Source organism: Lytechinus pictus, chromosome 3 (genome assembly GCF_037042905.1).
Source record: "Lytechinus pictus isolate F3 Inbred chromosome 3, Lp3.0, whole genome shotgun sequence".
In the NCBI taxonomy this organism is placed as follows: Eukaryota; Metazoa; Echinodermata; class Echinoidea; order Temnopleuroida; family Toxopneustidae; genus Lytechinus; species Lytechinus pictus.
In genome coordinates this window covers 63,909,016-63,922,562 of record NC_087247.1, presented here as the reverse complement: position 1 = coordinate 63,922,562, position 13,547 = coordinate 63,909,016, and the positions used below count along the sequence as shown (strand labels likewise).

Sequence of the window (13,547 nt, the reverse complement as noted above, 5' to 3'; positions counted from 1 at the left end):
TATTACCATTTTATTTTTTCAAATATGTATCAAATTGCGTTGGTGCATTGCGTGGGTAGATTTACTCGGTAGCGCGAGCCAGACTCATGACATGATCGCGAAACTGACTTATTGCCACGGAATGAATTTTTACTCTTAGACTCATTGACTAGCGAAGTATATTGTTTAAAAATAATTTTTCTCTCCCTTGATATTTTTCCAATACCAAAAACTTGGAAATTATCATTTTGGGAACTCTAAAAAGTGAATAGAAAATGAAAGATATGTCGTAGTGCCCCTCTGCTGCTTGTAAACAGTGTGTACAGCGTACACTACAAGCCACTGAACTCTTGCCTTGCTCGCACAGCAAAAAGCTCATAGCTCATTGGTCTATCAAGCCTAACGTCACTGCATTGTATGTAAACTTTGTGCATGCTGCCCGTGCCCCAGGCCCAAGACAGATTTCATTCATAAAAATGGACTTAAGAGTGAGACTGGCTTCTTGCACAAATACAGAACTTCAAGGGTGGGTATGAAAGTGGAATTCAACGAACGTAGAGGGCAGCAACATACAAGCGTGTTGCTATTAGGAAGGTCCACTCCGCTCAGATTTTTTGACCACTCTAAGCTCCGCCCCTCACTCAGAGAACCATTGGGGTAGATTGTAGAGTTTTTTTTTTTTCATTTGTTCAATTTTACTATTTTTTATGGATAATGAAAACTCCAGTAAAGTATGTTAAATATTATTTTAAGAATGGTAATGTATTATGCTAAAACAGTAAGACAAAAAGTAATTATGATTTTTGTAGTTTGCACATCAATAAAAATACATAGTCTGGTGACATTGTATTTACCGTTCTTCTGCTTAATTTCGCTGCCCCTACCAAAACTAACCAGCCAACACCAGAGCCAAGACCTTGATCTTCTGTCCTTACAGTGCCGAAACTTCTCCGGTCACATATAGCTACGGACGTGCGCGCACAGCTCGAACAACAGTGCTGGCTGCATACTCGACGCGAATCGACCAAGCTAGATATGGACTCGAAAGATATGGAATTGGTCTGTCACTGTTGTGGCACTAAGGCAGTTGAGCAACGATAAATGGTGAAGGTTAGAATCTTAATTTTAACTTCCAGTGTAGATTGGAGTCTAAAAATATGAATACAGTATGTAATATCCACAAATCCGACCCAGCTTTTTTCAATCCATCAAGCGGAGATCGAATACGGCCACTACACGAGCTAGCAAAGCCAAGCCCTAGACCTAGATCTAGTCCATTGTTAGACCTAACAATATAATTAGACCAAAATTATCCGGTTAAGTATCGAGCCTTGCTCTAACGCGACAGGTATCGATTATGAACTATCTAGGGATGAAGGTTTATGTCACAGGTACTATTTTCATTCTATAATTTTACACCAATTTATGTAAGCATACATGCAGAATTTCAGATACCACCAACCGGTAAACCGGCCAAGCCTACCGGGATGCCGCCAGGCGCAGCACGGTTAAACCACCATGGCGCTGGATTGTGTAGCTAGGCGCATTGATGTGGTGCAGCGAAATTTAGATGAAGAATGTATCAACCTCACATATCTTTGTTATCATAAGTGATATGAAAAGTCATAAAATCATAATCATCACCACGTAATATTTTAGGAAAATACAGATATAGATAGTTCATATTTTTACCCATGATATTTGATGAAAAAACCTCTCTAACAAAAATGTTGAAAATGAGGAAATGAAAAAAAATCAACTCTACAATCTACTATAATGGTTCTCTGAGTGAGGGGCGGAGCTTAAAGGTCAAGTCCACCCCAGTAAAATGTTGATTTGAATAAATAGGGAAAAATCAAACAAACATAATGCTCAAAATTTCATCAAAATCGGATGTAAAATAAAAAAGTTATGGCATTTTGAAGTTTCGCTTATTTTTCACAAAACAGTGATATGCACTACTCAGCGACATGCAAATGGGTCAGTCGATGATGTCCGTCACTCACTATTTCTTTTGTTTTTTATTGTTTGAATTATACAATATTTCATTTTTGTCTCGCCTGCATAGCAGAGCGAGACTATGGCGGCGGCGTCAACATCAAATCTTAACCTAAGGTTAAGTTTTTGAAATGACATCATAACTTAGAAAGTATATGGACCTAGTTCATGAAACTTGAGCATAAGGTTAATCAAGTATTAGTGAACATCCTGCACGAGTTTCAGGTCACATGACCAAGGTCAAAGGTCATTTAGGGTCAATGAACTTTGGTCAAGTTGGGGGTATTTGTTGAATTACTATCATAACTTTGAAAATTTATGGATCTAGTTCATGAAACTTGGACGTAAGGTTAATCAAGTATTGATGAACATCCTTCCTGAGTTTCAGGTCACATGACCAAGGTCAAAGGTCATTTAGGGTCAATGAACTTTGGCCAAGTTGGGGGTATTTGTTGAATTACCTTCATAACTTTGAAAATTTATGGATCTAGTTCATGAAACTTGGACATTAGGTTAATCAAGTACCACTGAATATTCTGTGCGAGTTTCAGGTCACGTGACCATGGTCAATGGTCATTTAAGGTCAATGAACTTTGGCCGTGTTGGGGGTCTTTGTTAAATTACCATCCTAACTCTAAAGGTTTATGGATCTAGTTCATAAAACTTGGACATAAGAGTAATCGAGTATCACTGAACATCCTGTACGAGTTTCAGGTCACATGACCATGGTCAAAGGTCAGTTAAGGTCAATGAACTTTGGCCATGTTGGGGGTATTTGTTGAATTACCATCCTAACTCTGAAGTTTATGGATCTATTTCATAAAACTTGGGATATAAGAGTAATCAAGTATCACTGAACATCCCCTGTGAGTTTCAGGTCACAAAACCAAGGTCAGTTAAGGTCAATAAACTTAGGTCATGTTCGGGTAATTGTTGAATTGCCATCATAACTTTGAAAGTTTATGGATAGAGTGAATGAAATGTGGACATGGGTGTAGTTGACAAGTCTTAAGTCACCGTTCAAATGTCATCTATGGTCAATGAACGTGGTATTATGTCATTATATGAATGGTGTTTTTGTGAATGATTATTTTATAGTTGTTTTCAAAGTTAGCACTGCTGCTATATTAAATCGCGTAATGCAGGCGAGACTGCCAGAGGCGTTCCACTTGTTTACATATTTGACAATATTAAGGACCACCTTGACTGAACCATATAGTATTAAACAATGCTAATTCCACATGTTCAGGGAGGAATTAATAGTTGTTTCCCTTGACAATATAGAGAAAATTAGAATATTTCATATTTCACATAATAAAATACAAAAGATATAGTGAGTGAATGACGTCATCAGTCTCCTCATTTGCATACCGACCAGGATGTGCATATAACTGTTTTGTGAAATTAAGCAAAACTTTAAAATATCATAACTTTTTTATTTTACATCCGATTTTGATGAAATTTTCAGTGTTATGTTTGTTGGAGTTTTCTCTTTTTATTCAAGTCAACTTTTTGTTGGGGTGGACTTGTCCTTTAAATGTGGTCACAAAATGAGCTTGGCAAAATCGGGGTGAAATTAGCAGATTGGTTTATTTAATGACAGAATTCATCCTGTTTACTGAAGATTAAAAAAGATTAAGACAATGATTTAGTGATAATTTTATTTTTAAAATAAGATACATTATCATTCCATTGTTGGTATAGTTTTATTTTTCTATTATTTGAATCTAGTATCATAATCTGTTAGTTCACCTCCATTTTGCTAGTGTATTGTGTCGGTTCGTGGTTTTGTTGGCATGCCTACCAAATTATGCGCGCACTTCAATTGTATGCGCGTATCGAGTGGACCTTCCTAAAAGCAATACTGCAAAGTGTTGCTGCCCTCTACGTTCGTTGGTGGAATTTTAGCAATTATAACTTGTGCAGTGTCTGGGGACTTAAACTGTGAGGCTGGGAGCATGGTAATAGAATTTTCTTCATTTAAATAATTGTTCACTTGTTTACAACTCGCATGCAAGTCTTATGCAGATGCTAACGTATACACAGTCATGGAATTCAGTACACATGCACTGACTTGACCGGGCGTGTACACGGGAACACATGTACCCGAAATGGGCCTAGCGCTAACAGAGCACTAACAGCACCGTTAGCGAGGTTTTGGCCGCACAGAAGCATAATGTTAGCCGAATCACTTTCTAGCGCTATTACCGTAGACTATAATTATGAGGTCGCACAGAAGCTAACATTAGCGCTAAAGTTTGAACTACTCACTACGGTAGTGACAATGTTAGTGAATATTTCTTCCGTGTCTGACGTAAAACTTGTCTCCTTTTTGTCTCGCCCACCAGAGGTGAAGGCGAGACTAAGGGATCCAAATGTTGTCCTTCTGTCACAAACGTTATGACACATAACTCTGCAACTGTTAGTCTTGGGCGATTCCCACCTTTCCCAGAACCAACTCCGGCTCTGACGTAAGGCTTTGGTGCCGAGAGGAGTCGACTCCACAATCACTTAACATACTAGTGAATTATGAGACACATACAGAGCTCTTTTCATGTCCATAAAGTGAATGGAGCTACTGTGTTCACCAGCAAGATATCCCCTCTCACTCTCTCTCCCTCCCTCTTTCTATTCTCTCTTTCTCTTTTTCAAACCAAACTTTTTGGTTTCTTGTTTGTTATTGAAACCTTGAAAGTGTTTATCTTGAGGAGGACAATTATGTGGTCAGTAGATATGAAGCCAGACATGTTCTGTTTGGATTAGTCTGCTTGTACAGCCCTTACATGACACTAATAGGTCTAGAGAGCCATGGTCTGGCAGAACTACACATTAAACTAACTTGTGTATTAGATTTCCATACAATGATTTAAGACTGCAATTATAAACTAAGTCTGGAATTCCCTTCAACAGGGCTTTAATGTGATGTTATAAAATAGAATCTTCTCTTGTCAGTGGATCCCTCAGGCTCGAGTAATGGGCCTTGAAAGAATGGGGGTCGACTCCTCGACTTTGGTGACAAGAATCGGGTAGACTCGATTACTTGGCTCTGATGCCCAAGCCTAGCAACCGTAAGTCGCTTTCAACCAAACGTGAATGGTAGATGTACTTAGGGAACCTGCATGTTATGCTGCAGTCGGAGGTCACATGGTGTTAGGTCAAAGGTTATTTTCGGGTCAACGTTAAAGTTTACGTGAAAGACTCTTATGACACATAACTCCACAACCGCAAGTGACTTTTCAACCAAACTGAAATGGTAGCCGTAAGTCACTTTTCACCCAAATTTGGATTGTAGATGTACTTAGGAAACCTGCATGTCATGCTGTAGTCGGGGGTCACATGATAAGGTCAAAGCCAAGGTAATTTTCAGGTCAACGTTAAAGTTTACATGCAAGACTCTTATGATACCTACATGTAACTCTGCAACCGTATGTCACTTTTCGACCAAGCTTGGATGAAAGATGTACTTGGAGGACCTGCATGTTATGCTGCAGTCGGAGGTCACATGGTAAGGTCAAAGGTCATATTCAGGTCAACGTTATAGTTTGTGTGCAAGACTCTCTTATGACACATAAATCCGCAACCGTTAGTCACTTTTCACCCATACTTGGGTTTTAGATGTACTGAGGAGACCTGCACATCATGGCGCAGTCAGAGGTCACATGGTAAGGTCATTTGATGTCAATGTTATGACACAACTCTGCAGCTGTAAGTCACTTTTATACCAAACTTGGGTTGTAGGAGTACTTAAGAGACCTGCATGTTATTGTGTTCGGAGGTCACATGGTAAAGTCAAAGTTCATTTTGAGGTCAACGTTAAAGTTTACGTGTAAGACTTATGACATAAAACTCCACAACCGTACAAGTCAATTTTCAATGTACTGACATGTAGGGGACCTGTTTTTTTTGCTGCAGTTGGAGGTCACATGGTAACGTCAAAGGTCATTTTCAGGTGAATGTTTAAGTTTACATGCAAGACTCTTATGACAATTTATGTATTCCATCCAAGTTATTTTACAATGAAGTTTTGATACAATTCTGTTGCATGCCCTCAGAAATCAAGATATTTCTGGTTATTTTCATAAGTGGGCACAACGTTCTCGCCAGGTTCACTCTGACGCTTGGCGGCGCGAAGCGACACAAGCCGCGCAGCGGCCTCGGTGCGTGCGAAGCACGCACGGGGGGAGGGTTCGGGAGGGGGGTGTCCCCCCTCCCGCGCTATCGAAAATATCAATATCGACGAGCTTAGATTGCTGCTAAATGCACCACATTTTATGTCTATTTAATGCTTCTCCGGCCACACAGCCGTAACGGTTGCGCGAATTGAGATTGAAGCAGAAAGGCAATTACTGATAACTTAAAAATTGAAGTCAATCTCATTTTATACTTACAGTTTATAGATTATTTCCATCGATAAATTAACTCCATACTTTCCAATGTTCAGATCGATATCGCTACATCCTTAGAAAGTGCGATTAATTTTGTGAATGCGTGTTGTTTCTTATGTCAATGACCGACTGCATCTACGGACCGCATGCGTAGCCCTTTGAGCTTGCGCTGCATCACGCCCTTACTAAATCCAAAGATTGTTCCGACTTTATACCTCGGTCACATTTGTTCTACGGCGGCCGTACGGCGAGTCGAAAACAGCCCTTTTAACATTTGTTGTACCAGCTGAATATAGGTGGTTTGAATAAAAATGAATAAAACGGCTGTTTTCGACTCACCGTAGGGCAAATGTGACCGAGGTATTATTTGGAAGCCTCGGAAGTTTTCTTCCGAGGCTTCCAAATAATGGGCATCGGTATTCATGAGACGGGGTCCCCAACTTATATAATTTGCATGGTTTCTTGTTTGGTTTATTCGATACTCACTGAAACTATAACTCTCATAAGACTTCTGTTTATGAAGTTTATACTATCAATTTCCAATCGAGATTCTTTTATCACTGTCAATTATTGCTGTGTTCATTTGCATTGTTCGTTACTCACCTATAAAATAATGAATGTGCTGTGCTCATCACGAGCGTGAGAAATATTTTTAGTCATTCATAATACTCTAATATTACGAATTTGTTTTTCTTAACTGCGATTTAAAATGTTTTGAAAGTATAGGTTAATTGACAGGAAATAAGATTTCTATTTTTACATAATACATTAATATGTAGGCCTACAAATACAGCGTGTGTGAAAGAGAGAAAGAGGGGTGGGGTTGTAGGATGGTCGAATGGAGAGAGCGATAGGGGAGGGGTCGTGGCGTGGACAATGACAAGGGGATGTTGAGATCGTGTGTGTGGGATTGGTGAAGAAGTCAATATTCGAAGCGAATACATTTTTATAGACGTGTCTATACTTCTACCGATGATGACGGCCGAATAATCTTTCTTACATGTATATTTTGGTGAATTTAAAAAATATTTTCTTGCTCCATGCATGAGTGGGATGATGAACGATCGAGGTACGTGATTCAATAAATTGCATCACAATATCACTATAGGTGTAGTTTGAAAATCACGAACAGTTTATTAAAAATGAATAAAAGAGAAAGATCTTCTTAATTTTATAGCCCCCATCCAGCGTAAACACCATGAAGAGTTTTTGAGGTCACGATATCAGCTGATTCGCACTCAAACAACAGGTTAACAGGTCACACACGTGGGACACATTTCAAGGGCGGGAATTCGGGGAAACCCGTTTTCAAGCACAATGATTGGCTCAACCCAGAAAGTTAATACTAATTAGATCACGTGCCATCGGCTTTGGAGCGTCTCGTTCACATTCCAACTCATTTCATAAATATCCACTCGCAGTATAATTAGGCTAACGACGTTGTCAAGATATAACTCATATATTAAAAGCACAATTCCGATATAAAACATAAAGACAAAGACAAACTTGAAAAATTCATCCAACGATATTCAAATTATACTAGCAAACTCATTGTGGGCGTGAAAAAACGATATAAATATCCGATATCCTCTAAAACGTTCACACATATCAACTTCAATAATTCGTACTTGAAACGAATATCTGTGAATGAATTGCCAATTCCACTTTGTTGAATGTGTACTTCTATCGAAATCTATTGAATCACGTACCCCTCCCGCCCCAAGGTGGATTTTCCAATCGCCATAAAGATTATGCAGCCACAATCACAGTAGACACATCCATAAATGAATATTAATTTCATTCGCTACGAACAATCCCCTCCCCACAAAGTCACAAACATCCCATCATTTTCATCTACATTGCCCACGGCCACCCCCCATTCTCTTTTTTTCCTTTACACAAATTAATTTCAAATGATATTTTATTTTAAATCGTAGTTAAGCAATTGTACAACAAATTCATAAAGCATTCACTGTGATGACTAAAAACATTTCTCAGGCCCGTGACAGGTGCGCTCATTATTTAATTGGCAGGCAAAGAGTAATAAAGAACAATACAAAATAATGAAAATTCACTGTACGTATGACTCACATTTAAAAAATGAGTATTAATGATAAAAAATGTGAATAATATTAATAAAGATTATTAATTATGAAAATTATAACAGATTCAATGAATATATGAAAAAAATCAAATTAAATTAGTTTTGGATCCCATCTAATTTTGGAAGACTATCGGATCCCCGGATCAAGGATTTTGATGCCATGTGCGATTTGTATTATGAATGTGACCGTTGCGAGCGCGAGCGCAAGTGCAGTGGCACAGAACTTGGTAGACACGCCGTCGCGAAACTAATCAACAGTTTCAAAAGATCGATGTAGAGATCAAGACTTTGGAAATAATGGAGTAAAATCGGAATTTAAATGTGAATAAATCATTTTGATGTAAGTAAATGAGTTGGACATTATATCAATCCATTCCATTGGCTTTGTCATTACTAACGTGATCTTTGAATAGTTTTCTCAATTCGCTCTACGGCAGTGTCATCAGAAATGCATTCAATGTAGATGTAGCTATAGAGGCTGGGGCCTGGGACGAGATGAAACTATATTTCGATCAAATTTTGATAGTAAGTTTGACACACTTTATTTTTGACATAATAAGTGACAATATCAACTGAAATTCGTAATAATCTAAATTACATTGCCCAAGCCAGTAACCCACGATACCCCTCTCCCCTCACTTGTTTTTGAGCGTATTTACTACCATTTTAAAGACGTAAATAATGTGAGCAATGCGAGGTAAACATCTTCGCGCTTCCCACAAAAGAGATTGGGCCTCGAGTCGAGGTCGTATCGTATATAGCGCACTAGTAGTAGTGAGTGAGTCAAAGAAATCCCGGGAAGAAATCGTGGACGAAATAATCGACAAGTTTATTTTAGGATCTGAAAAGCAGATTATTTTTTTATATATTATCCAGTTTTTGTGTAGATCTAGGCCTGCTTTACAGTTGTCGGCCACAGTTGTCGGGGAAGTTCACTGTTGGCGGATTTGCCCTGAAAATTTTCAGGCTTGGCGGCGCCCGCCAACCGTGACGCGTGGTAGCGAGAACGTTGAGTGGGCAAGACACAAAATGGCTTATGCCTTATTTATATCAAGTGCTTTAAAAAATTATAATTATAAAATTAAAAGGGTACTCAAGCCCCCCCCCTCCCATTATATAAAATAAGAGTAAACAGAATGAAATTAGATGAGAAGACTGTAATTTCAATGAATTCTGATGAAAAATGAAAGAGTTCTTCAATGGAAGATATGAAAGAAATATAAATATATGAACTGAATGAAGTGAACACTGTACAGTATTTGTGAAAACATTGATGCCTGTCCATGCTACCATGCATGAATATCCTATGAATGGACTTACAAAGCCAAGTTTCATACCTAGGGACAGTGATTTTCCGTTTCTAAAAATTGCCTTTTCCGTTTCAGAAAATCTCAAATTCCGTTTCAGCATGTCTGAAAACGGAAATTCCGTTTCCCCATAGACTTTGTGTACATGAAAAAGTGATAATTCCGTTTACATAGAAAACCAATACGCAATGAATAGCGATGTCAAAATGCTAGCGCTGGTCAAAATTTGCATCTACCAATGTACTAACATCGCTTTAAAATCCATTTTAATCGAAGAGATTCGAGCTCAAATACTATTTAGAGAAATATAATCAACATTAATACATCCTCACCTTTCATATTATTAGCATTATTTTATGGTTACATGGGATTTTATTGTTGATTTGGGGACTTTTCGGACATCGTTTTGAGCAGTCGACGACTTCCGCCTATCCGCCATTTTTTATTTGTTGAATCACCGTGATCATTGTATTATGACCGAACGCAGAGGGCAGCAACACACGGCTGTATTCTGCCTTATATGCGGACGTCAGTGTAAACTAATTTAGATACGATCGGGTGATGGAGGGGCTCGAGTGTAGTTACGATGTGTTGATTGTCATGATTGTTGTTGCAAAGTGAGATCGTGTTTTTTTCAGTTGATATTCGTATTTTGTTGAGGATTTGGGATTAATTTCTGTGGATATTTTGTGCATTTTGAGAAAAAATAAGTTTTCCGTGATTTTCCGTTTGAAAAGCCACTTTCCGTTTCTAAAGGCCGATTCCGTGAATTCCGTCCGTTTTCCGCGATCGCGGAAAATCACTGTCCCTACATACCTCATTCCCTTTTCTTGATTTTACCATGAACTGTGAACTATGTTACAACGAGGATTTAGTTACAATTTTCATTGGCTATATTCGCCCAATACTTGAATATGCTGCTCCAGTTTGGAGCGGAGGTCTCCAAGCGTAGAAATAAGCGGGCGCTGAGCACAAATTTGCGCTCATAATGCCCCAAAATCATCAAAATTTTGACGACCGGGCGCAAATATTTAATTGCGCCCGCCGTGAGTGAGAAGTGAAGCCATATCATACATGTAATTTAAATATCTGAAAAGCCAAAATCAAGTAACTTTCAATTTACGATATAAGCACAGTTTCAAATTGCCAAGTGTGTCATTTTTTCTGTACCATAAAAAGTGAGCTACGTCTGTCTTTTTTTTCTGTAATGTGCGCGCGTGCTTCCGGTAGCGGTTTTTCCATACTTCACCACGTGCAATTTTTAATGCACACATTTCCAGTTGGGATATCACAATTCTGCGATATAGTAATTCGAATTGCACAGGAGATAAATCCCTGTTCACAGCACATACGATGTGCGAGTCTTTTATCCTCACAGTCGCCGACTTTGCTTGTCAAAACGGAGCCTTAATAATCCAAAATCACTTAGCTTATAGTTGTGAATTGTACCTTTTTAATTTCTTTCTTGGAGAGGGGTAAATATCAGACAATAAATCATCAAACAAGGCTCCATCTAAAAAAATAGGAAGCCGCCGTGCACTTGAGTGTGGTGTTAGCTAGCCAGTTTGAGCTCATGTTCTCTGCCAGAGCTCTGGGTGAGAATTCTATCAGTAATGGCCTAAGTGATGGTGATTTTCCGTTTCAGATAGAGTTTAGATTTCATGTTAATTTTTGAATACATTTTCACCAAATTTAGACTCTCCCAGAATGAAAGGTATTTTCTGTGGAGATCTGCATTTTCAAATAACTTGTGAAAAACTTAAGGTACATGAACCTACAATACATGTACATAGCCTGTGGCTATGTGCTGGAATTTGAATAGACTGAGTTAGATATTGATTTCATTTCTTTAACATAATTTATATGTAATCCAAGTGCACCTCACAGTCACAATCACACACAAACACTCATCCACACCCATGATTCTAACCATGAAATAAAACCTTAAAAATTATTTAGTTTTTTCTAAATTTATTATTATTTGATCTGAATTCTCTTTCTCCATCTGTCTCTCTTTTTTTATATTTTTATTTCATTCATTTATTTAGATTTTTTTTTTTTTTTTTTGGGGGGGGTTCATTGTTCGTGGTTCATTAAAGATGAAAAATAAATAAGCCCATGTGTGTGTGGTTGTAAAGGGGATGTGGAGTGAGGGTGTCAAAATGCACTTAAACATTTAAATCTGATTTCTTAAATGTTTGAATAAGCCTAATACTTAGCATGCTATTCATGTACTTATTAAGATATTGCAGGAGCTGGGCTTACTATAAACAAATTAGCGGTGTGGTTCACCGTTATATATATTTTTTAAATTGCCCCCGGTTCCAGAAAATTGCCCCCGGTTCTTGTAAAAAGCCTGTGAGCCGGGGGCAATTTTTTTTGAAAAATTGCCCCTGGTCTGCAGCTGCTTATTTCAAGGCTTGGAGGTCTCACAATTGCCCAAAGACAACGCTTAGAAAGAATTCAAAAACGCGCCTTAAGAATTATCTTTAGAAATGATTATGATTGTTACACTACTGCTCTTACTCTGTCAAAATTACAACAATTAGAAAAACGTCGAAATGATCTGAGTGTCGTCTTCTTCAAAAAGACTTTATTATTTACAGATCAGTTTGAACAGTTCATTCCCCAACGATTGCAAACAATAAATCTAGGAAAGACAAGAAAGATATACGAACCCAGATGTAAAACTAAGCGTATGTGGAACAGGCCAATTCCTGATCTGATCCGTTTGTACAACAAAAACCCTCGAATGATTATGCTTTTTGTATTGTATATTAATTACTGTTAGGATTATTTGTCACGTTCATTGCCGTAACTTGCCCTTTCTTTTTTTATGTATTTGTTCCTGTCAGGATCCCTTCCTAATGGTTTTTCTTCTTTTTTTCTACCTAATTCTCTAACCCTGTACTCTTTCCTTGCCTTCTCCTTTCCAAAATCTTTCTTGATCCTGGCAATACAGTTATGCATGAATGTAATTTTAATAGTTTTAATTGTATCATAAGATCAATGGTATACAGTATACTGTATTTTATCTACTTACACACTTGAACATTGTATTGTAAAATGTATTCAATGAAATGTATACTTGTATTTTTAGCTTTGTAATTCACATGCAATTCAGTTTGTTAACTGCAATATGTGGAGAATTTTAATAAAATACCATTTATCTATCTTTTAATAGTTGATGAAGGATTGTATACATTTTTATTCAAATGTGTCAAGCTTAAGCGACCTTCAATTGACAAATCATGGGGAAAGTGAATCAATACGAAATTTGCAAAAGGCCAATTGACTCGCATGATATAATCCGTCCATCATGAGAGCCTGTCGGACTAATGCGATAAAAGTTCGGACAGCACAAATTTGACCAAACTCGTGATTGTTATTACTTCGGGTCGTCGCAGTTCTAGTTTCCAACAATTCCTAGACTCTGAAGTTACATGTCTCAAAGTGAAAACATGCAGTTTACTTCTGGTTGGTTAGTCTACTAACTATCGCTCTCCTATATTAGACCTCCCAGACATGCAGGCGTCTATTACATAACACCTCCAGGCATGCAGCCGAGTGAAAGACTTGAATCCCTTCTCTGTTCTGAGATTAGCCTTGATTTTATGGTGGCCCTGAAGGGACATCGCAAATAGACCAAATCGTGAATATTCACGACGAAATTGGCGACGAAATTCACGACGTCGCCAATTTCGTCGTCAATTTGAATATTCACGACGAAATTGGCGACGAAATTCACGACATCGTGAATTTCGTCGTGAATTT

The 13,547-nt window shown here is 38.1% G+C and overlaps 1 protein-coding gene across 1 annotated transcript in view; it reads left to right on the top strand.

Moving 5' to 3' along the window:
- The first annotated feature begins 5,404 nt into the window (after window positions 1-5,404).
- LOC129255414 (cyclin-T-like) overlaps window positions 5,405-13,547 on the top strand; it is a 29,378-nt gene continuing 21,235 nt past the window's right edge. Inside the window, exon 1 of the mRNA XM_064096050.1 lies at window positions 5,405-5,482. Coding sequence (XP_063952120.1) covers window positions 5,405-5,482 — 78 coding nt within the window. The remainder of the gene's footprint in view (window positions 5,483-13,547) is intronic.